This window comes from Diceros bicornis, chromosome 8, assembly GCF_020826845.1.
Source record: "Diceros bicornis minor isolate mBicDic1 chromosome 8, mDicBic1.mat.cur, whole genome shotgun sequence".
Classification (NCBI taxonomy): domain Eukaryota; kingdom Metazoa; phylum Chordata; class Mammalia; order Perissodactyla; family Rhinocerotidae; genus Diceros; species Diceros bicornis.
This window is the reverse complement of record NC_080747.1, coordinates 72,125,912-72,151,335: the sequence shown is the minus strand read 5'-3', so window position 1 is coordinate 72,151,335 and position 25,424 is coordinate 72,125,912. Positions and strand designations below refer to the sequence as shown.

Sequence of the window (25,424 nt, the reverse complement as noted above, 5' to 3'; positions counted from 1 at the left end):
TGAGGAATTTTTCAAGAACAAAAACGGCATTTTAAGTCTAACATTACGTTTCCATTATAAACATTGAAAAATATTAGTTATTTTATTATTTCTTTTGAAATAACTTTTAGACTTACTGAAAAGTTGCAAAAAAAATGGTACAGAGAATTCCCATAACACCTTGCATGACTATGGTAACAATTGTCCAAACTAGTAAATTAACATTGGTACAATACTATAATACTATTAACTGAACTATAGACTTAATTTGGATTTCACCAGCTTTTTCTGTTTCTATCCTTTTTCTGTTCAGGATCCAGTCTAGGATCTCACCTTGCATTTGATTGTGGTATATCCTTAGTTTCCTCCAATCTGTGACAATTCCTCAACGTTCTGTTTTTTCATGACCTTGACTCTTGTCAAGAGTACTGCTCAGTTATTTTGTAGAATGTCCCTCAATTAGTACTTGATGTTTTCTCGTGATTAGATTGAGATTATGCATTTTGGGAAAAAATACCAGACGTAATCCCAGTGCATCGTATCAGGGGTACATGATGTCTTATTACTGATGTTAATATTGGTCAATGTGCTGTTTGCCAGGTCCCCAATGGAAAGTTAGCCTTTTTCCCCTTTTTCCCTTTGTAGTTAGTAGATATCTTGGGAGAGAAACTTGGACCATGCAGATGTCCTGTTTCTCCTTACACTTTATCTATGCACATATCCTGTTTCTCCTTAAACTTTTATTCACTAATTTTAGCATCCATTGGTGGAATTTATTATTCATTGTATTATGTTGTTCTAATGGTGATTTAAATTTTTTTTCTCATTCCACGTTGATTAATTAGAATTCTTCTGTAAAGAAGAGCTGTCTCTTTTTCCCCGCATTTATTCGTTCAACTGTTTGTATCAGTACTGACTCATGGATATTTATTTTATTATATGGTTATAATCCAATGCTGGATTTTTGCTGCTCAAAGTTGGCCTGTGTACCCTATTGACATGCTGTCATCCTACCATCTCCCCCACTTCCCCACCATCTTGGGGCAAAGCATTTGCTTTTGCTAGGTAAAGCATTTCCTTACTTTCTGGTATCACGGAATGCTCCAGGCTCGTTTTGCATTTTCCATGCTCCAGCCCTGGAATCAACCATTTCTCCAAGGCTTTCTGGTTCCTTTTTTTGGAGAACATTATTGGAAACCAAGATCTGGGCTCTAAGTGTGTTGTTGGAGTTACTTTGGACTTTTTTAAGTTTAGTAGATTTGTGACCTAGCAAGCTCATCTTTACAAAGATGACTAATGCCTTACATTTCAAACACTATAGAGGACCTCATTGTAGTTGCCAGTTTGTGTTCAGTCTCTTAAGGGAAATAAACGAAATTGGCAGGGAACTTTCAAAAGTTCCTGGTTTTTCTCAAACGATGACCTGTAAGTTGCTTAAAAAACAAACAGAATGAACACACGAATTTTTATTTATTAGATTCTGATAAGAAAGCAGGATTTTTTTTACCGTAGCTGTTACCGCCCAAGGGGGGTCTTTTGCTCGCCGCAAGACATGCCAATAGTCAAGAGGCAAGGTGGTAGGAGAAAAAAGACTTTTTTATTACAGCTTGCTAGCAAGAGGGAAGATGGCCGACTAATGTCCGAAAAAAAAACCATCTCAAAGAACAAAGATCTCAGGCCAGTTATATAGGAGGCTGGTCTCCAGTGGGGTGCAGACATCTGGTCTTAGTTCCTGATAGTCTTTGGTTTTACCGGATATGCGTCAGAGACTGGAGCAATGCCCTATACCCTGATCTTTCAGTTGTTCTTGATGATGGCTATCAGCGTAGACTCTCTGTTCAGGGGTCATCACATTCCTAAGGAACTCAAGAGAACAAAGTTGTCAACTTACAGCAGCTGGGAGGCGCCATAAAATTCACAGAAAATGTCTGGGCTAGTTAGCCAGAGGTCATTCAAAGTTACAGTAGGGTTTCTTTTTTACAATGTGGCTCCCCTTATGTCAACCTTGTGTTGAGCTGGTATCATAGTAGCTTAATTAAACTGTATCCCGACTAATGGCTGGATATATATAAAGGAGAGATATGCATAGGTCGTATCTTTGAGATGTGCAAAATGTCTTCAAACGAATTATGTGAGGTCCCGCCCCCCCCGCATCTTGGGGCAAATCTTTGAGGCTGTTTCCTCATTCTGAAAAGAAGGGCTTTAGGCAAGATCTTTGTTTCTCATGCCTTTTTGTGAGCTCAGAGGACCCTTTAATATCCGGAAAATTTGGATACTCCCTCTCTATTTTAGTTATAATTTTAGTGTCTGTTGATTGAATTCACAGTGATAAAAAGATTCAGTTAAATTTCAAATCCGTATTTGTGTTAGTCATTAGCAATGACACATAGTACTTCATATGTAATGAGACATTATTTGGCCTGCAATGGTGCCTGTAATCATGGATTAGAGGGTCTCTTGCAATAAGTATGGGCCCCTCTACGATTTTGTGAAGTGTGGGCACACACAACACACACACTTTTGTATCTCTGTATACTGGGCAATGGCGTACAATGTATTTCTTACTGTAGGTCCCAGAATTTTGAGAATTAGTACTACAATCCAGCTCTGATTGTTCATAGTTCTTCGTGCCTGATTGTGATTATGATTATTGAATTAGAAACAGAAAGTACAGGGATAGTAACGTTAATGCAACAGACAAGTATTAGACTCTGGGGAAGAAGGACTGGGTTTAGATCCAGTGCTGTGTACTTCGGTAAGTTCTAACTCAAAGACAGCTAGATTTTTGCCTGTTCCTCTTGTTTTCACCTTGGGGCCTCAGGATTCCAAAATATTGTAATCAGCCCTCTCCCTCTGCTCATCTTCCAACTTTGCAGTGTGGTGGACAGTGCCAAGGGAGAGGAGGAGGAGGGTGGTGACTCCCTGTCCCCCAGCATCACCCTCCCTACCCGCTCCAGCCGGTCCCCAACCATCTTCCTCAAAAACTCCTTTTATTTAAAGTCCTAGGAGCATCTCTGTCAGTTTCCTCTTACATGCAAATAAGGTTTTCTTCAGTTCCCTTGGGCCTGAAGCTGGATCATTATTATTTAGATTTGCTCTTGTTTTTGCCTGATTGGGCAGGCTCGGGGGAGGTGGGGAAATGGGATTGTTTTAGACCAGGTCTAACTGGGGGAATCATAAAACCTTGCTGTGGGAATAAAGTGCCTTCTGCCTGCTGGAGTCCTGGGCCTTCCCCGTCCTCCTAGCCCGTACCTTCTTGTGGGCCAAGAAGGGCGCTGCAGACAGGGTGTACTCCTGGCATCTAAGGTGTGTATTTGAACACACTCTTCCTTAGAAACCAGGTACTGTTTCTGTAGTTTCTGAGTGCTTGTCTTGTGTCTGGTGGTTGTATTTCGGGCAGAGCACACAGAGCTGTCATAGGCTGTGGGGTTGGGATGCAGGACAATGTCCCCATCTTGGCTCTTGGTCTCCCTGCTCTGCCCCTTCCACTAGTTCCCCCCGCCCCCCCCCCCAAGTCAGAATGATCCTTTTAAACATAGTTAGATCTTGTCATTCCTCCACTCGGAACTTTTTGATGCTTTCCAGTCTCATTTGAAGTCAAGGCCAAAGTCCTTGCAGTGGCCTGTGGAGGCACCACCTGTGCTGGCCGTAACCTCTGCCTTGGCATCCCGTACTCTTTCCCTTGCTCCCTCTGCTTCAGCCCAGCCCCTCTGGCCTCCTCACTGTTCCTGAACCAGCTCGTGGACTTGCATTGCGCCTCCAGAGAGCCAGCCTCAGGCCTCTGCTCAGAGGCCTCACTGGAAAGGCCTTCTCTGACCGCCTTTCCTCTTTTGCTTTTTTTTTCCTCCACAGCACTGTTGACTCTGACTTTTTTCATACATAACCTCATTGACGGCAGGGCTGTTTGTATGTTTTTGTTTTGTTCACGCCTGTGTCCCCGGTGCCTGTCACATAATAGAAGTCTAGTAAATATTTGTCGAATGAACTTTACAGATGAAAACAGGCTTGGAGAGGCTAAGCAGTTCCCCCAGGGTTACTCCAGGGTTACTGGCTGGTATGTTTAAGGGCAGGAGGAACTCGAAGCCCATACATTCCACGATGGGGGTCAGGCATTTTATGGTCAGCCTTAGATATGGAACATCTCACTTTCCTCTGGGAAATGGCTGACAGCTGCAGATGAGATTAAGAAACTTTGGAGTGTAACACACATGTAAATTGCACTTGGTCCTAATCATTTTTATTCACAATTTGACTAAATATTTTCTAGCATAAAGTTTTGGTTTTCTGTCATAGATTAAAGCAAATTTGGGCAAAATTCTTGCAAATTCTGTGGGAATGTAAAAGGAAAAAAGAATAGCCATATGGAGTATTTATGTGTACTTGTGTCTATTTGAAGAGAAGATTAAGATTAAATTGAAAAAGGGACAGAAAAACAGATCTGTGTTTGTCAGGGGCTGGGGTGGGAGGAGGGAATTTCTTTGGGGTGATGAAAATGTTCTATATCCTGAATGTGGTGGTTATATGACTATACATTTTCAAAGGTCCAAAAACTATACTTCTAGTGGGTGAATTTTACTGTTTACAACACCGTTTACTGTTGACATGTTTTCAATGAACGTGACAAAAAACAAAGATTAGGCTGAACTGTGAGTAGGTGGGCATTATATGGAAAGGAATGTTATGCCTTCCAAAACATACTTTTTTTCTTTCTTTTTGGAATCTATACCTTTTTTCCCTAAGTCATTCACTTTCTATAGATCCCTTGCTGGCATTACCGAGCATCTCCTCAGTGCTGGAAGGATGGGGATGTACAGGGTGAGTGAGCAGAGGGACCTACAGAGTTTCCAGGGTCACGTCTTAGCTCTCAGCCTGCACATGTCACCCTATACTGGCCTCTGCTTCCCTCTCCTGCCTCATTTTCTTACTGCCCCCTCCCAAAAGCTAAACTCGAAATTTGTATGTAGTTTGGTAATCCTACCAGATTCTAACTTCCCTAGATGGCTCCTCTAAATGTGATGGTTAGTGAGTTACTCTTGCTGGTGCTTATATCTTTTTTTTTTTTAATAATTTTATTTATTTATTTTTTCCCCCAAAACCCCAGTAGATAGTTGTATGTCATAGCTGCACATCTTTCTGGTTGCTGTATGTGGGATGTGGCCTCAGCATGGCTGGAGAAGCGGTGCGTCGGTGCGCGCCCGGGATCCGAACCCGGAACCCCGGGCCGCCAGCAGCAGAGCCCGGGCACTTAACCGCTAAGCCACGCGCTGGCCCACGTGCTTATAATATCTTAAGTTACTCTAAGCTACTCTGCAATGGGTGTGGCATATTGTAGTTTAGTCTTTCCTTCTGTAGGAATAGTTGAGAACAGGGTGTGAGGAGCTCCCAAGGATACAAAAATAGAGGACATTAGGTCCCTGATTTTACAGTAGCAGGTGTAGGCAAATTTTCAGCTTTCAAATGCAAATGTGGCTTGCAGAAATGGCAGAAATGCAGTCAAGTCTAAAGGAGATAACTTTAAAAGTATTATTGTTTTACTTATAATAGGGGGAATGGCTGAGGGCAAAGAGCACGAGAGGAAGGTTCCCACACTATGGGCCAGGGCCAGGACATTTTAATGCTAATTTGTTTGGAGAGCTGTAATCCAAATACTGGCCATACATTGCTAGAGATCTTTGTGACTTTTATAGGAAAGCCCTGGAAGGTGTTTGGAAGGGTTATAGTTTATTTAAATTGATTATTCTTTTCCTTTCATTGGTCTACCTTTGGTATTTGAAATTCTGAATAAAATAGTATGAAGCTCACTATGAAAATGTTATGAAATTTGTGTTATGGTCAAAAATGTTTTGGTAAAATGTGAATTGTTTGGAAATCAGATTTAATTCTTTAAGGGTTTACCTCATTTGTTTTGCTTGAGGAAAGTGATTGAATTCGATTTAGCAATTGTTCAGAAGACAGTTCTAAAAAAACTGAAGCATTGTCTTTTTCAGCCACACTTGATCATTTTATAGATTTATTTGTTACTCTCAACCTGAAATATATAGCACTATCCTGTTTTTGAGATAAATATAGTACTACAGTTCTGTGCTCTTTTGAAACGCAGGAAAGAATTTATTTGATACAGGATATGGCAAGTATATGTATCTTTCATGGGGTTATAAAATTGGTTATTTATAAAGCAACGCATGAATGAGAAAATATATTTTGAAAAAGTCAACAGTCTAGACCTGCATTGTCCAATATGGTAACCATTAGCTACGTGTGACTATTTAAATTTAAGTGAATTGAAATTAAATACCGTATACAAATTCCCTAGCTGTATCTCAAGGGCTGGGTAGTAGCCACATGTGTCTAGTAGACAGCACCGTTTTCTTTTCCCCTGCATATTGCTGCAGACCGTGGAAAGAAGCATAGGTACTCTTCATTCTGACTCCCAATTATGTTGAACTGTGATACATAAAAGAATCAGTTCCTTTGGCCTTATTTATAGATTTTTTTACACATCAGGAACCAGCCTATCATCTATAACAAAAGTGATTTGTTGTGTAATTTGTAGGAATGAAGGGAGTTGTTAATTTTTAGCTTTGTCAAGTTACATATCTCTTGCTGGTGCTTCTTAATCTCCACAATTTTAAACATATCCTTAGGTCCTTGAATTTCCTCTCTAGCTACAGCGGAGGAGAGGAAAAACTTCCTCTATTCTTTTATGTTCAGTGATGGGGGGGGCCTGCAATTAAACTGACAGAAGACAAATTAGATGGAGGAAGGACAGATTAGATTCATCATGTGGGAAGGGAGTTAACAGAAAAGTGTGACTCAAGGGGACAATTAGAATTTGGGGCTTAAATATCATCTTAATAGGAGAAGGGGAGGGGGAGAAGGGCACTTAAGGGAAAACAAATGACTTTTAGGAAAGATAAATGAGCCCTTTGGAGAATAGGTGGGAGATACAGTTTTGTGACAGGTCTGTTTAGGTGTGGTGCCTGCTTCTCTTTGTCTCAGGTGATGAGAGTCAGTTTTCCCTAATTGCTTCTGGGGAGGAGAGTTTTGACAAGTTCTTTTGGGAGGCTCTGCATAAGGGATTTCAGGAACTCAAATGCCTTCAGCTCAAAATAACTGGTATGCTTTAGGGGTGTATTCAACAGTCACTCCCCTTCTGATCCAGTTTCAGGGCCTTAGCACCATCTGTGGGTACCACCAGGGCCTCCTGTGAACTAGCACCTCGCTGTGAACATCCGACCGGCTGCTTTCTCTCTCCCTGAGTGTGTAAGAAGCACACGCCTCTAGCGGAGCTTCCTGATCTTGTGTCCTGAGATCAAAGTGAAGAAAACATTTCTAGGAGGGAGTATTCCACTTTGTCAGTGTTGCTGGTAGTTTGCCTAAGGGGACGACTAAGAATTGATCACTAATATACTAGAAATTACTTAATGGTCCGCACTTGAAAAGGGTGGATTTTATGGTCTGTGAATTATATTTTAATCAAAAAAGTCATTGGATAGGTCACTTTGGGCCTCACCTAATTTTGTCAAGAGTAGTTTTGGTATGAGGGTGAGGTGGGATGAAAACCTGATTGGAGTGGTTTTGAGAGGGAATGGGAGAAGAGGGCAATGGATAGGAGCTGTGGGATTTTTTTTTTTCTTTTTTCCCTAAGAAGAAAATATGACTCCAAGGGGCTGTCCGAATTTGGGGGTTACATGCCATCTTAATAGAAGGAGAGGGGAGGAGAAGGGAGCAGAATTACAGAATTTTATAATCAGAAGAGAAGGGAAAATTGATGCAGGGGAGCAAAGGTGAGGGGTGGTAGAAATTACTGGAGAGAGGAGCAAGCAAGAGGGAATGAAAAGTAGAGGGTTAATCTTAGGTAGGAGCAGAAGAAATTCTAGGGGAGTTGGCCTCTGATAAAGCAGAGGGGATGGCCTGCAAAAATGGGAGTTGGCTAGAAGAAGTGACAGATAGGTGGGTGAGAAGACAGTGTCTTCATTCACAGTGCCAAGGTCGGGAGCATGCATGGCTGAGATAGTAGGGGAGCAAGATCATTGAAGGAGAGATTGTGTATGACAGTGTAAATCCATCGGTGCCTCTTGGAAAACTGTTCACACTTGGATGCTCAATTGAATGTGGGTCTGTAGCACTGTTTAAAAATCAAAGAGCAATATATTATTGCATAATGAAGACCCTAAGAGGGTGAGGTGGTTTGTCGTCCAGGAGAGTCTTGTTGATGGTTCTCAGTTTTTAACCAAAGATCTCTCTCTCTCTGATGTCTCACAGACATCTAAAACTTACCGCATTGGAACTGAGCTCTTGAACCTCTGACCTCCCGTCTGTCATTACCAGGCCCGTTGCCTTGTCCGAGCATGTCTCACTTGGTTTCTGCAATAGCTTCTAACTGGACTTTGCTTCCACAGTTGCCACACAGCAGCCAGAATGGTGTTTTAAAAACCTGATTAAGATCATGAGGCTTTCCTGCTTGGAGGGCCTCAGGGGCTTCTTGCTGATTGTGCAGACCTTCCGTGACGGGGTCTCTTCCTCTCTGGCCCACCTTGTCCTTGGTGCGGCGTTCCCCAGACCATGCTGTGGGGCCTAGAGTGCCGGCCTCAGATCGTTGCCTGGGCCCGAAGGCTTCAGCGGTCTGACTCCACCTCTGCGTTACTGAGCAGCCTTTGGACCTGGATATAGTGTCGACACTGGATGCTTCAGGGTGGATCTGTCAAATCGGAGACAGAAAACCCGTTGATCGATAGAGGACTTTCTAAAAGCAAGGGATAATTTATGGAAGTTAAAATTCAGATTTTGAGTTCTCTTTCTAAAAATATTCAATACTATTCTGCTTCTATTTCTGTCCATTCATAAGTTTTATAGCAATCACGTGACAGCGACTTGAGACCCCCCCCCTCCCGCCCCCAACTCCTTGTCAGGATTGTAATCTCTTGGCATTTCAGTAATAGTTGAAGGAGGTATGTACTTACATAGTATGTCCTTATGGCTGTGAGGCAGAGTGCACCTCTCCATTTACTGTACTATCCCCAAGAAGAAAATGTACGAGGAAGGCCCTGAACTCGTGACCTGAGGCCCCTCTGGCTCCTACCAGCATGTGCAATAATTATAACTGTGGGCGGGTGTCTGGCTGCGCGCACTTAACCGCTAAGCCGCGGGGCTGGCCCTAAGGACTTAGTCTTTACAGTGGGCCCAGGACACACAACGTGATATAAAAACCCAATTAGGCCTACAGGTGCTCTGGAAGCAAGGTGGGAAGCTGATTTTTGTTATAGGGAAATCTAGACGTGATTTAGGTTTTTTTTTAATATAAAAAGAAGATAATGCTCATCCAATGGGAGCAACAGATATGCCTAGGAAGCTTCTGACCATAGGGAAAGATTAATGTTGAGGCAGTTACATTTAGTGACTCATCTAAACCCAGTATCCTGTATTAACTGGAGATTGAGTACTTTGAGGTTAATATGGTGCTGAGGTGTTGTATTTTCTTTATTTTTTAATTATTACTACATATTTTTTGTTTCATCTTTCAGTAATGCGTTGTTCCATATTGGTGTTAGAAAGAGAAAAAGTTTGTTTTTGGTATAATATGCCTCCACTGGATGGTGTGTCTCAGGTATACGCGTCGGATCACTGGATTTGTGACTCATGAATCAACTAGGGCCCTGTGTCTCCCTGAGGAAGGTTGTTAGACGCCTAGTGAGGAACCAGGCAGCTCCTAGGCAGTGTGAATTACAAACTTAATCCCAGTGCAGTGTAGTCCAACTATGTATGTGCACACTTCTAAAGTGGTATGTATAGGAGTTTTAGCCTTCTGTCTCGTGTGGGCATGAATGATCCTTCTCGGGTACTTTAATTCCAGTTGGTATCTTTTTTTTTTTTTTTTTGTGAGGAGATCAGCCCTGAGCTAACATCCGCCAATCCTCCTCTTTTTTTTTTTTGCTGAGGAAGACGGCCCTGGGCTAACATCTGTGCCTATCTTCCTCCACTTTATATGGGACGCCGCCACAGCGTGGCTTACCAAGCAGTGCGTCGGTGCGCGCCCGGGATCCGAACCAGCGAACCCCGGGCCGCCACAGCGGAGCGCGCGCACTTAACCGCTTGCGCCACCAGGCCGGCCCCCAGTTGGTATCTTTTATTAGCAGAAAATCTTGCAAAAATCTCTTACAGTTTTCATCTTGAGCCAATGACCTATATAAATTCAAGGAGTATGTTATTTGATTCTCTCAATGTGTCTTGGTTGGAGGAGAGGTTAGAAAGTATCCTTAATGGCTGGACATTAAGTAGGGGTGGCAGCAGCAGAAATGTTTGTTGGCCTTGAAACTGGCATGTTTTGGCTTCTGAAGACATGGGGAGATGGCTTAATACATTTATAAAGTCAAGAGGTAAGGTCCTCGGGGCTGGCCCCATGACGTAGTGGTTAGGTGTGCGTGCTCCACTGCTGGCGGCCTGGGTTCGGATCCTGGGGGTGCACCGACACACTGCTTGTCAGGCCATGCTGTGGCGGCGTCCCATATAAAGTGGAGGAAGATGGGCTCAGATGTTAGCCCAGGGCCAGTGTTCCTCAGCAAAAAGAGGAGGATTGGCATGGATGTTAGCTCAGGGCTGATCTTCCTCACAAAAAAAATAAATAAATAAAGGTGAGGTCCATAGATTACGTGTGCCTTGTGCCTTCTCTTTCATTGCTTGAAGAGAATAGGGTTGTGGCTAATTATTACCATTCACTGTGTTCACAGATGAAAACTAAGCTATTTACTTTTAATTTCCTGGGTGCCAATCTTTAAGTGGTTTCCTACTTTTCCAGTTTCCAAATTGAACCGAGTGTTGTAAATATGGTAACAATAGAGAAGTTTTTGGGTACAGAAACAGTTACTCAGAGATTACTTTGGTTTTTGGTAGTTTTACATGATAATCCCCAGGTACAGTTTCATTGTATTTGTCCTGCTTTGGTGTTGCTAGAGCTTCTTCAATCTGTGGCTTGATCCCTTCATCAGTTTGGAAAATGCTTGGCCAGTATTTCTTCAAATATTGATTCTGCTCCATTTTTCCCCCCTCCCAGGTCTCTAGTTACATGTATGCCAGACCTTTTTCATCACGTCCCATATGTTTCTTAGGCTTTTTATGTTTTCATCCTTTTCAGTCTCGAGCTTTTTTTTTCCCTTTTTCTTTGCCATGATGATAATTTTCATCCACACTTCAATCTGGATGTTTTCTACCTGCCAGTCTACCAGTTCACTAATTCTCTTTCCTAATCTGCATCTAAACTGCTATTAAATTCATCTATTCATTTTTTTTATTTTTAATATAGATTCTGGTTCTTTGGTGATAGTCTTTTTATTTTCTTAAACATATTAATCAATTATTTTAATGTCAGTGTCTGATAATTTCAGTCTGCATTACCTGTGGGTCTATTTCTACTGTTTTTGGAACATTAGGTCCTGTTTTCTGGCATGCTTGGTAATTTTTTTTTGTGTGTGTGAGGAAGATCAGCCCTGAGCTAACATCCATGCCAGTCTTCCTCTTTTTTGCTGTGGAAGACCTGCCCTGAGCTGACATCTATTGCCAATCCTCCTCCTTTTTTTTTTTCCCCCTTTTTCTCCCCAAAGCCCCAGTAGATGGTTGTATGTCATAGTTGCACATCCTTCTAGTTGCTGTATGTGGGACGCAGCCTCAGCATGGCCGGAGAAGCGGTAGGTCGGTGTGCACCCAGGATCTGAACCTGGGCCGCCAGTAGCAGAGCGCATGCGCTTAACCGCTAAGCCACAGGGGTGGCCCCCATGCCTGGTAATTTTTGATTGAAAATTTGGATGATGATGTCTTTGAGAATGGATTTGACTTTCTTCAAGCAGACAAATAAGGTATGAGTGGATCGCTTTGATTGAGGAGAGGCTGGTATATTTCTGGGTTGCCATATTCCTAGGACATAGACCTTCTGGGGTCTCAAAGCTTGGGGTTTCCAGGGCTCCTTCTCTTTGTTAGGTTCGCAAGTCCAAATTTTGTCTCCCTAGCGCTGAGAGACTGCTGAAATATATGCTCAGCTTTTTAGCCTCTAGCAGGTTCTTTCTGCCTTGTTTTTCTGAGTTTTGCCCCAGGCATGTGCAATTTGCCTTGAGAGGAAAGGGCACAGAATGCTGGGTTTGCCTTCATGTTGTTCCCTCCTCTCCAGAATTTTGGCTCCTCAAATCCTGGCTGCTTTGGTTGCTCTCATCAGAGAGAACTCTTCAAACAGTTGAATCTTATATTGTATCTACTTTTACAGTTGTTTTTGGGAGGCTGATGGGTTTGAAACAGCTACTCCATCATAGCCAGAAAGAAAGTTCTTCATGGATTACTTTGGTTTTTAAAAATTAAAACTAGGTTTATGGAAGTTTCACATTTCACACCTCTTTCACAAGCTTTTAAGTACACATTAAGGTCTTACTCTAAATCTTTTAAAGGGGACTTTTGTAACTTGGTTAATGAGACCTTTTAAACCTCATTTATAAATTTAATACTCAGTTTTTGTTTTAAATTCTTTAATTGCTTAACTATTGGTTTGATTTTCTTAATCATTTTTATACTTAATTCTAAATCTTCTTAGAATTTAAGTATTTTGCCCATTAAGGAAATGTGTTATCCCAAACAATTTTAGGGTATATCTTCTTAGCTGATTGAAGGAGCATAATAACCAGGGATGTAAAGGCTGGAGCTATAAATTCAGAGAAATTTCTCTTGTCCCTGACTGCCGGGCTAAGCCCCTTTTTGTAATAACTATGTCATAAACTCCAAAATTAAAAAAACAAAAACAAAAACAGGGTGATGGTGATCATGTAGTCTGTCTCTGATCTTGAGTTGTATCATGATATGCTTTTCAAGCTAGACAAGTTTAACTCCCACTCACCTTTTTCCTGCTTCATGAGTTTTGAGTAATTTTCGTACTCTTTCTGTTTACTTATTAGGTCTTTAATTGACACCTAATTGGAGTTTATGTATTCAGAGTTGTGTCTGCCTCCCTAATATAGGCTCCAAGGTTGTTCTTATCACTGTGAAATGGCCCGTTCATTGGAAATAGAGCTGTTTATTGCAGTGCAGTTTAAAACAGACTCTGTTTTTTGGTGAGGAAGATGGGTCCTGAGCTAACATCTGTTGCCAATCCTCCCCTTTTTTCTTGAGGAATATTAGCCCTGAGCTCACATCTGTGCCCATCTTCCTCTATTTTGTACATGGGACACTGCCACAGCATGGCTTGATGAGCAGTGTGTAGGTCCACGCCCGGTATCCGAACCTTTGAACCCCGGGCTGCCGAAGTGGAGCATGCGAACTTAACCACTATGCCACCAGGCTGACCCCAGGACTTGTTTTTTAAAAATTTTAATAATATATTTTATTGAACCCAATATATGCAAAATATTTTTACTTAAACATGTAAGCAATATAAAAATGGCTAATGGGGTATTTTACATTCTTTTTTTTAATTTGGATCTCTTTTAATTTTTTTATTGATATAATAATTGACATATAACATTAGTTTCAGGTGTACAACATAATGATTTAATATTTGCATATATTGTGAAATGATCACCACAATAAGTCTGGTTAACATCCATCACCACACATAGTTACAAATTTTTCTTTCTTTGTAATGAGACTTTTAAGATCTGCTCTATTAGCAACTTTCAAATATATAATACAGTGTTATTAACTACAGTCACCATGGTGTACATTACATCCCCATTTTTTATAACTTTTTTTAAGTGTCATGTTAATCTAGTGTTTACAATGTCATTTATTTATCTGAACTATCAGCTTACTGTTGTTTTTCCCTCTACAGAAAGGCAGAATCTCTCCAGATGTCTTCCAGTAATGACCAAGTTTCTATCCCAATGTCACAAAGAAACATCAATGGCCTCCCCAAGAAGACCTCCAAGGATGTGAAGGTGTTTACTGAAGGAGCTGTGTTATCTTTTCATAACATCTGCTATCGAGTAAAAGTGAAGAGTGGCTTTCTACTTGGTCGAAAAACAGTTGAGAAAAATATACTAACTAATGTCAAGTATGTGCATGAATTTTTATTTAAACAGCTTTATTGACAAACAGTGAACTTAATGGGTTTTGCCCATTGCAAATAAAGGTGCTCTGAACTTTTGTGTATAAGTCTGTACAAATATACAGACACATGCTTTGGTTTCTTTTGGCTAAACTCAGAGTGAAATGGTTGGCTCACATGTTAGGTGTATATTTAACTTTTAAAGGAACTGCCAAACTGTTTTTAAAGGGGTTGTGCCAGGTGCATCAACTTTTGTTTGAGAAACCAAACAATGTGTCATTTAGTTTTTCCTGAGTAAGCCTTGTGGTTTAGTGGAAAGAGTCATGGCTGTATGATTTACTACTTCTTGATTGTGGGGATATAATTGTAATCTCCGAACTTCAGTTTTCTAATCTGTGAAATAGAAGATCTGCCACTGTACCTTATGAGCCAGACACTTTTGGGTACTTATGCACATTATGTCCTTTGTGTTCTAGAAGCAAGAGTCAGGAGGTTGAAATGACGATATATTGTGAAAGTACTTTGGTTTTCAAATAGACTTGTTTTAAGTGAGTGGCCTGTTTATATAGTAGTTTACAATCTATAGCAGTTTACTTAATGCTTTCCCCCATTATGGAGACAGACAGAAATTATTTAAACACGAGACAGTTATAGCTTAGCTTAAGTTATGCAGTTGAAGTCCAAAGTGCTAAGAGAGGGCCGGCCTCATGGCTTGGTGGTTAAGTGCACGTGCTCCGATGCTGGTGGCCCGGGGTTCGGATCCCGGGTGCGCACCGAGGCACCACTTCTCCGTCCATCCTGAGGCGGAGTCCCACATACAGCAACTAGAAGGATGTGCAGCTATGACATACAACTATCTACTGGGGCTTTGGGGGGAGAAAATAAATAAATAAAATCTTTAAAAAAAAAAAAAAGTGCTAAGAGAATTTTAGGATCCAATATATTTAATTATATTTTAAAGATTTTATTTATTTATTTATTTATTTATTTTTCCCCCAAAGCCCCAGCAGATAGTTGCATGTCGTAGTTGCACATCCTTCTAGTTGCTGTATGTGGGACGCGGCCTCAGCATGGCCGGAGAAGCGGTGCGTCGGTGCGCGCCCGGGATCCGAACCGGCGCCGCCAGCAGCAGAGTGCGCACACTTAACCGCTAAGCCACGGGGCTGGCCCCTTAATTATATTTTAGAATCAAAATCAGTACAAAGTTATAATTTTCCTTATCTTCATCTAGCAATGATTCATCACGTGATGGTGGGTGGGCAGTAGAGTGGGGAGGGGAGTGAGTATTTATATAGAATCTGCTTGGTACCAGATATCTCTGTTCTTTCGTAGATGATAGCCATTAGGGCTGTTAATGTTTTTCTGATTTCTAGAGATTTGAGCTTGGTTCTTACTCTCTGGAGTGGGGAGTGAATCTCGGTTTGCTCAGACAGCATGGCCTATGTGTTTTGTTATTTTGTTTGTTTAATCGGGGAAATAATTACTCCTAGACAAAACAAGCAGCTTTTTCTGGCTCTCCAAGACTGGAGGAGTGGTTATAAAAGAGCCTTTTGGCTAGGTACGGCTGCAAACCTTTATGGAATCAGATGTTTCTCATGTTTTCTTCATGCGTTATATGGGACTGTGGTCTTTCCTGTTGCCAGTAGACAACGGCTCCCAGAGGGCTAGGAAATGACAAATGGGGGGGAAATTTTTGACTGTGAGTGGGGAAGAAAATGATGGAGATCTGAGATTGATTGAGTTGTGGTGAGGTCAGGTGCTGTGTAGGATTAGATAGAACTTGCTCCGTGCAGTAACACCTTACTGTCATGCCTCCTTCCTTGTTGCTTTCTTGTGTTAATAGTTGAGAAACCCTGACTAGGAGATTGACTTATTCCTGATGAGAGGAATGGTAGATGCAAACCTTTTATCTTTTGCTACATGCCTAGGTAGAATTGACTAACCTTTCTGAAAGCTGACAAGTTTTATATTTTTATAAATTTTTAAATTTTTAAAATTTATTTTATTGAGGTCACATTGGTTTATAACATTATATAAATTTCAAGTGTATATTATTATATTTCAACCTCTGTATAGACTTCATTGTGTTCACCAGCAAGTCTAGTTGCCATCCATCACTGTACACATGTGCCCTTTTACCCCTTTTGCCCTTCCCCTCCCCATTCCCCTCTGTTAACCACCAATCTGTTATCTGTATCTATGTGTTTCTTTGTTTGTTTATCTTCTACATATGAGTGAAATCATATGATATTTGGCTCTCTCCATCTGACTGTTTTGCTTAGGATAATACCCTCAAGGTCCATCCATGTTGTCACAAATGGCAAGATTTCATCTTTTTTATGGCTGAGCAATATTCCATTATATGTATGTACCACATGTTCTTTATCCATTCATATGTTGATGGGCACTTAGGTTGCTTCCAAGTTTTGGCTATTGTGTATAATTGAAAGCTGACAAGTTTTTTGTGGAACATAATAATCAAGAAAATGTTGGTCACTTCAGATTTTGTGTTAAGTGAAGGTAGCAAATGATTTGAATATGTGCAGGTTGATATAGATTTAAAATGCATACAGTACTGTGCGAAGGTACATTTATCTTTCTTAGTTTTAAAGCTAGTAGATCAGTAACTCAATACACTAAAAGCATCATCTGCTCAAGGCTTCATAATGTTTTATGGTTCAGTCACCTGCATTTCAGCAACAGATGAGTTCATCCTTAGAGGTGTTCCTGGATTCATAAAAACTCAGTCAAATCTTGTAATTCTTTAAAATTTATAGTTAAAAGACCACCAGGATTTTCTTGCTTATTCACATTTCTGGTTTAGGCATCTGTGAGAAAGGTCATCCTCCTTTTTTTTTTTGCTGAGGAAGATTCGCCCTGACCTAACTCTGTTGCCAATCTTCCTCTTTTTTTGCTTGAGGAAGATTAGCACTGAGCTAACATCTGTGCCAGGCTTCCTCCACTTTCTATGTGGGTCGCTGCCACAGCACGGCTGACAAGTGGTGTAAGTGCGCGCCCAAGGTCCGAACCCGCGAACCTGGGCTGCTGAAGCAGAGTGGGCTGAACTTAACTACTATGCCACAGGGCTGGCCCCAGGTCATCCTTTTTTTAAATGTAGCATTTCTAATCTTTCTCCTACCTGCTGGCTTCAACTAAGTAGAGTTTCTAGGATGGGAGAAAGGTTGCTTTCATTTATCTTATTTTTTTATTTGTGTTTGATAGCACTATCACCATTCAAAATAGTGACTATATTCCAAAAAAGCTGATGAGAATCTTGATTTTTGTTTTTCTTTGGATATTTGTAATCTCATTTGTAGAACTCTGTTAACTAGAATCTGCTGTTCTCTGTGGGGATAAGAAGGTAAAATCTGACTATGAGAATTCAAAAAAAGTGAGATTTTACTACCTGGTGAGCAATCTTTCTGTTATGCTTAGTTTTTCTCCATACCCAGCATTTGAGCTTTTCCTCACTAATGCTGAAGATCTGTGGGAAAAATGGTCCATTCCAGGAACTGTGTGGATATCCTATAATCTTCAAGGAAATTCATTATACTATTTGGGGATTTTTAAAATTAATTTATTTTGAAATAATTTCAAACTTACACCTGTGGGAACATAACCCTTTCACCCAGATTCCCCACCTATTAACATTTCATTACATTTGCTCGTCATTTTGTCTCTATTGCCATTAGTATTTTTCTAAACAATTTGAGAGCAGGCTGTCCATATGGTGCTCCAGTATCTCTAACTCCTCCAGTGTACAGTTTCCAGACCGGCTCTTATATAACTGCTCGGTCATTGTCTGGGAACAGCCCAAGGGAAGCATGGCCTCATATTGGATGCAGTGGTGGGTCTAAGGGGCCGTAGGTCAACCATGCTTTTCACATAGTTGGCTGAACACCACATCATGCCTCCTCAGTCTCATCCAACCTAGTGTTTTCCTGTCCCACTCCAGGTGATGTTAACCTTGATCACCTGGTCATGGTGGTGTCTGCCAGCCTCCTCCACCATAGTGTCACCATTTTCCCCTTCATAATTGATAAATATTATGAGGGGAGATACTCTGACGTTATTCAAAACTCTATTCCTCATTAAACCTCAACCTACCAGCTTCAGTCCCTATTGATGACTCCTGCCTGAATCAGTAACTGACACTATGATAGTTACCAAAGGGTGATTTTGTGTTTTCATCCATCTCTTCTATATGGGTTGGTTTGCATTCTACTAAAAGTAAAAAGCTTCATTCATCATCTCTTCATTAATTTATTTATATAGTATAGACTCATGGATTCGTATTTTATTCAATAGCATTCAATAGTAATGCATTATTCATCTTGATACTCCTGTTGTTCCTGATTTGGTCAGTGGGAGACCCTTTCAAGGTAGGTTCTGTGTTTTGTTTTTTTAAACTCATTCTTTTGACATAGTCTCTCATTCTTTGAATATTTTGTTGGCACAGCAAGAAGTTCCAGACTCCCTGTATACTTATCCTGCCTCAGACCTGGACTCAGCTGATATTCTTTTTTGTGGAGTTTTGTATTTATAAACCAAGATCTGGGTGTTTGGAATGTTCATTGCTATTGAGATATCATAGCTTCTGGGCTTCTCAGTGAACAGACCTAGGGATCATATGTATGTATATATGTACACGCATGTGCATATATGTATATCTAAAACTTTCTATATCTATCTGTATATATAGATTAAAACCCAGGACTTCTCATTAATTCCTTCAATTCCAGTCTAACACCCTACGGTTTTTTTCCACATTTCCATGTTTGTTAAACATCTTCTCAAAAAGTGCACGTCTGGCTATTATTATCCTTAATATACTTATTGATTTACTCAATGAGTTTTCTTACTCCTTAATATAAGCAATCTCCCCACCCTCCGGCTGACTCCTCTCTTCCTCCCGCCTCCCTTGGCAGCCTCTGTTCCTGGGTGCTGGCTGTTGCTGCACCTCCGCCCGGCACGTCCATTCACCTTCGCACTAAGAAGGGAAGGGGAAGTCTAAAGTAATGATTGGTGTATTATGTGAACATGAAATAATGAGTGGGGAATGTAACGAAGTTTTCTTTCTGGTTAGACTATACCTATTTTCCATAAGTTTTTCCTACTTCTTGACATTTGTTTTTATTGAAAACCTTTTTTTTTGGTTTTCCTATAATTAATTGTCATTTATAAAAATATAGAGACTCATTTATTCAAGAAGTTTTGAATGTCTTACTAGGTGCCTGACATTGTGCAAGATGCTGGTGACACAGATATGTCCTCTGTTCTCAGAAACTTTCTAGTCTAATGGGGGATTCAGACAACTGGAGCACTTCATTATGTCATTCTGCTGTGATAGAGGGATTAGAAGACAGCGTGGAAGATCCTAACCCTAAATTGGAGAGCCAGGGGCATGGCGAGAGAGAAAGTGAAGAGTGTGTGTGTGTGTGTGTGTGTGTGTGTGTGTGTGTGTGTGTGTGTGTAGGGCAGGGCGTGGGGAGGGGCTGTGCTCCAAGCAGTGGGAATGGCATTGATTTCTTGTCCATAAAACGAGACCAAAGGATTAACCATTATCTACTAAAATGTAACAGGTGTGACATGAATCCTGTGGCTGGGTTTCATTTCATGTATTCACTATTCAGTGCTCCACCCGCTGTAGACCAGTGTGCTGCGATGACGCAATTCTTGTTGACAAGATTTTACAGTACAGTGAAGGAGACTCTCTTGCACGAAAGTGCTGTAAAGCAGTAAATAAGGGTGGAGAATGGGTTTTGAGGAATGATAATAGAGTGGAGGGTAGGGTGGGGTGGAGTGGGGAAACAAGGGAACTGTACACCTTAGACTAGAACATAGGTCAGCAAACTTTTTCTGTAAAGGGCATGATAGTAAATATTTTTAGTTTTATGGGCCATACCTGTGTGTTGCAACTACTCAACTCTGTTGTTGTAGTGTGAAACAGCCATAGACGTAGTGAATGAGTGTGGCTCTGTTCCAATAACACTTTGTTTGTGGAAACAGAAGACAGGTGACCAGCTGTAGTTTGCTGATCCCTGGTCTAGAATGTAAATTCCATGAGGTGTAGTGCTTTGTTTGTTTGTTTGTTTTCTTCTTAGCTCTGCCTCATGACCTGGAAGAGTCTGAATGAATGGAGGGGGAATTAGTGACTGCTCCAGACTGGAACTCTGGCATTTGTGATTGCACATTGTTGTTGTTTTCTGTAATGCTGGGTTTAGTGTCAAAGTAAGCCCAACCCAGGGAGCTGTAAAATTCTTTGTCTTAGAACGTTCACATTGGGTTTTGGGTTTATCATTTAGGATTGCTTGGTCTTTATTTGAGAGGATATTTAAAAAACCTAGAAAGGTTTTCTGACAATGAAATCTTAGTATAATAATAACAAGCTTATTTCTGGTCATTTTAGAAGCAGTTACTAGGTAGCTATTAGTAAAGAAGATGCATCAAGAGTTATAGGTAAATGCATCAAGAGTTATAGGTAAATGCATCTTGAACGTTCACCCAACCATTAGCATGTCTTTTTACCGGGGTGGAGGTAGGGGAGAGGGGAGGTGGTCACTAAAAGAATAAGAGATTTTCTGTTCTGCAGCTTGTTCCTGGTTGCCCTAACTAATTGTATTTGTCCAGGGTTTCGGTGAGAGGCACCTCAGTTAGTGAGCAAAGTGAAAGGTACATTTCACCCTAGCACCCACCAGCCATTTTACAGTTGTGACAATTCAAGCACAATGGTTAGTCAACGCAGAGGTCCTCCTGCATGACCTGCAGTACACAGGTGTGTTGTGAAGTGTGTCTATCACTCACAACAATTATATGATCATAGTATTTCCATCTGTGAAAATCATTATCTGGGAATGAAATAGCCTTTGGCTTTGGACCTTCCACTTGGAATAGATACTGTTTTCTCTATGGACTAAATTTTGATATACCTACCAATTCCAAAGAGAGATTGGGTTTAGGCCCCCGCGTTCTGAAAGGGCTTCCTCAGGCCTCCATTTCATTACGCCTGTGGAGCTGCAGTAGCTCCACCCTTAATTCTCCTTCCTCCACTCCACTCTCCTTACCATTCTACCAGTTACCTTCAGGATAAAATTCAAACTCTCCAATTTCTTCTTGAGTCTCAGCACAGTTAACACTGCCTTAACTTTTTCTACCTTCCTGCTCTCTATCTCAATATTCACTACTCTCAAACATCTACTTAGTTTGTTTGGAACATGCTTTGTCTACACCATGTCTGTATATCCTTAAAGGTTGTTCTCTGTAGAAAGTGGTGTCTCCCACTTCTAAACTGAGAATTTTCTGGTCCACTTATCTGACACTTTACGAGGAAGAAAATGCTATGTTTTACTTTTTTAATTGAATTAAGAATTTTGTGAGGGTTAAGAACTGGTGATGTTTTCTTTTTAACCTTGAGGTACTTTATTGTAGCCATTGAATTTCTACTTCAGGCATGTTGTTTCTTGGTCTGACTAGATATGAGCAGTGAGAACACTACTGCTGGCGACTCTAGAAATCCATTGATTTATTAATTGTGTAGAACTTTACTAGGTAGCAGATGAGGTGCCTTGAAGGTAACATTACTTGAGACCTGCTGTGATGCACTTCACACTGTGTTAAGAGGAGTAAGTGTAAAGATGCTTTACCAGAAGGTTACTTCAAGGAGCCTTGAAAGTTTGTATGTCCTTTTCCAAAAAATGTAAGTGGATTAGAGAATAACTGAAAGGAATTTTGAGGGACACAAACCATTTTTCTTATAGGTTCTGACTAGTGATAATGTCCTTTGTATACTAGACTAATATTAATTGATAGTTCGGTTTCTGTTTCCTTTAAGAGTTGGTTTGTGCTTGTTTTCTGTCTAATTTCATCAACTTTCATTGAGTGTGTTAAATGTAGACTCTAAATTAATAGAACTAGTTTTAAAGTGGGCCAGTAAATCGGTATGTTTCTCTGTTTACAGTGGGATCATGAGACCTGGCCTCAACGCCATTCTGGGACCCACAGGTGGAGGCAAATCTTCGTGAGTATAACAGAGAGCATAAGTAAGCCTTTTCTTTGCAATTTTAATGTGCTTTTCAAGATCACTTTTACAGGAGCAGGTATTTGTTGAGCATTTGATGTGTGTCGAATCTGGTTCTAGGTGCTGTGGATAACAGCATGCAGTTGTGCTAGTTTGTGGTTGTGTTGAGGACCAGGAAGTCTTTTTTTTTTTTTGTGAGGAAGACCAGCCCTGAGCTAACATCCAATGCCAATTCTTCCTCTTTTCGAGGAAGACTGGCCCTGGGCTAACATCCGTGCCCATCTTCCTCTACTTTATATGGGACGCTGCCACAGCATGGCTTGCCAAGTGGTACAACGGTGCGTGCCTGGGATCCGAACCGGCGAACCCCAGGCCGCTGCAGCGGAGCGCGCGCACTTAACTGCTTGTGCCACTGGGCCGGCCCCGAGGACCAGGAAGTCCCATTCGGTCAGCTTTACTAACAGGACATGATAAAGTGATTGGCATAGAGCTGTTGGCTATGATTTGAGCTAATGGGGAGGAAAAGGAAGAGGATAAAATTCAAAGTGGGGAGATGGAGCCAAAGGCATAAGTGAAGTCTTCAGTCTTAGACAAAGGAGCGTATTGCCTGACTTGGGACCCCTGAAGTCAGACAGGGGAGGACAGTTTGCGAGATCTGTAGTGGATCAGCCAACAGTGCCTTGCTTTCATGTTTCTAGGCTTTATTGTAGCATAGAGTTAAAAAAAGAGAGGTGAGAATTTAAAAATATATATAATTTTAATTAAACCATAGGATTTCTTGATCAGTTAATTTTCTAACGAGCAGAATTTGGGTTCAGAGTAGCTGAGAGGTATAGCGTCAGTTGGAGAAAAAACAACGTATATGTCCTTTTACAGATTGTTAGATGTCTTAGCTGCAAGGAAAGATCCACATGGACTGTCTGGAGATGTCTTGATAAATGGAGCAGTTCGACCTGCCAATTTCAAATGTAATTCAGGTTATGTGGTACAAGTAAGTATTCATGGATTTGCATTTTATTTATTTATTTATATTTTTAAAATATAATTTTATTTATTTATTTATTTTTCTCCCCCAAAGCCCCAGTAGATAGTGGTATGTCATAGCTGCACATCCTTCTAGTTGCTGTATGTGGGACGCGGCCTCAGCATGGCCGGACAAGCGGTGCGTCGGTGTGCACCCGGGATCTGAACCCGGGCCGCCAGCAGCGGAGCGCACGCACCCAGCCGCTAAGCCACGGGGCCGGCCCAGGACTTGCATTTTAGATTTCTTGTTTCTAGATGGACAGGTGCCTTGGCTGATAGTTCATTGTGCTTCCAGTTGGTTACATGCCATGCTCATAGAATCAACTTTCTTTACACCAGCTTTTTGTCATCTCTATAAGATGCAGAGTAGTGTTAAATGAAAAGGCCTGGGATATGACCCTTGTAAGGGCAATGATATCAATTCTAATTATCATATCATTTCCAAAAGATACTACTATTTTACTTTTTTGCCCTACCTTCACCTCTCTCCTTTCTAGCTTAGAAAGGTTTTGGCAAATTCTTGTATAAGGCAGTCTGGAAATGTCTGCTAGTAGTAGTCATAATTATCTATGTTCTATTTGGGTGTAGAGGTGGGGAATGAAAATTATTCCATCAGGATTTGCAGCTGTCTGTATATAGAGTTACTGTAATTTGTATAATTGCAAGTTCATCATTAGCTAGAACTTTACCTTGAATATGTTATTTTTGTGGATTAAGTTACATATACTAAACAGTGATGGTACTAGAAAAGACCTGATCTGTCTTATTAAAATGCCATTTTGCCTCAAGGATGATGTCGTGATGGGGACTCTGACGGTGAGAGAAAATTTACAGTTCTCAGCAGCTCTTCGGCTTCCAACAACTATGACGAATCATGAAAAAAATGAACGGATTAACAAGATCATTCAAGAGTTAGGTCTGGAAAAAGTGGCAGATTCCAAGGTAATGTGGAAAAAACTGATGGTCTCCTAATCAGCAAATAGGAGCTCACCTGCGTGGATGGTGTAACTCGTATTCAGAAGTTGTCTATAATGTGTGTGGTCAAAAGTCGGCGACGAGAAAAGTGACTAGTTTCATGATGTGAAGGTGGAAATTAACCAGGTAAAAAAATCTAAAAATGATTGAATCCTGGAAATGAAGTGTGGCAGTGTGGACTAGTATGTCACAGTGTCCTTCGCACAGAACATGTGGCCCTTTCCATGGTTACAGCTCTTGATCCTTCCACACCCTAGTGTTTGTCCTGTTTTGTTCAGGGTCCTTACACTAACTTTCCTTCTTCCTGTTTTCTTTTCCCCTTCTAACTCTTCTTCCTCTCTTCCTCCAGGGGACTTTGTTCCATTGCTTTTGAGGTATATTTCTGGAATTGATAAATGATGTAAATCCAAGTATTCTTGCTCTGTATATTTTACTTTGCTGTAATTCAGCTTCCAGAATTATATTCAGTCAGATTGGGGTTTATTTCTAATTTGTGTAGCTTCCAAGTTGTTTCTCTAGCTTTTCTTTTGGCACTTTGTCTCCCATCCCTCTCTCCCTTTCTTCTGCCAGTATTTACTTGCAGACTGTCATGTGTTGGGCTCTTTCAGATTTTATAAATATCAGCTGTGGGCAAGAGAGACAAAAGTAAGTCCTTTTGTGGGTTGTGCATGATCAGGAAGAAATGAGATGAATGAGTGAACTTGACAGTTGATGAACAGGAATGAAAGATTTGCTGGGAAGGCATTTGAAGCTGTGGGTGAAGATGAACTTTTTAAATTGTGATGGCTATAGTTTAATCTCCTGTGAGGTCCCTTGCTGAGAGGTAATGAAGAATGAAGGAATTCTGCTGGGTGCTTTGCTTCTTCATATGATACCTTCTGACAGTCTTTGATGTAAAGTCTTTGATGTAAAGTGTGTTTTGTTGTATTTTGTTTGAAAGAATAACTCTGAGATTCCACCATTTACCACTTATTTTTGTTTTTTGAGTGATTGGGTTCCCTTTGCTTTGAAGCTGTTTATTTGATTTTGTCTTTCCAGGAAGGTACTTTCCATTCTTTGCCTTTAGGTAAAACTTCCTTACCACTAGGCAGTCACCGTCCTAAGTTCCTTCTGTGGGTTTCCAGGGAAAATAAGCTGAAGGCATAGTTGACTTCTTAGAATTGATGTATCTAATTGATTGAAACAATACACTTAAAAATTTTTACTTTTTAAGAAATTTTAAACATAACAGACATGTAGAGCATAGTCTGATTACTGTAGTAATATATGACTGTAGTATAATTAATATAATGGTATGATTACTTAATAATTCATCTAGATTTCCTGATTGTTAACAGCTTATCCCATAATGGCTTCAGCTTTTTCTTTCTGAATTATTTTAAAGAAAGTTATAAATATTGTATTTCACCTGAG

At 40.7% G+C, this 25,424-nt stretch overlaps 1 protein-coding gene across 8 annotated transcripts in view; it reads left to right on the top strand.

Annotated features, from left to right (window-relative positions):
* Window positions 1-25,424, top strand: part of ABCG2 (ATP binding cassette subfamily G member 2 (Junior blood group)) — a 67,182-nt gene that overhangs the window by 6,426 nt on the left and 35,332 nt on the right. For 3 of the 8 annotated variants that reach the window (XM_058547477.1, XM_058547475.1, XM_058547478.1), the window contains exons 1-5: window positions 3,205-3,285; window positions 13,781-14,002; window positions 21,954-22,013; window positions 22,890-23,004; window positions 23,826-23,978. In XM_058547477.1, the coding sequence (XP_058403460.1) occupies window positions 13,800-14,002; window positions 21,954-22,013; window positions 22,890-23,004; window positions 23,826-23,978 (531 nt within the window). In that variant the 5' untranslated portion in view covers window positions 3,205-3,285; window positions 13,781-13,799. Of the gene's footprint in view, window positions 1-3,190; window positions 3,321-13,780; window positions 14,003-19,275; window positions 19,416-21,953; window positions 22,014-22,889; window positions 23,005-23,825; window positions 23,979-25,424 lie in introns of those variants that run through there. The other 5 variants (XM_058547479.1, XM_058547473.1, XM_058547481.1 and 2 more) reach the window with 4 other exon arrangements.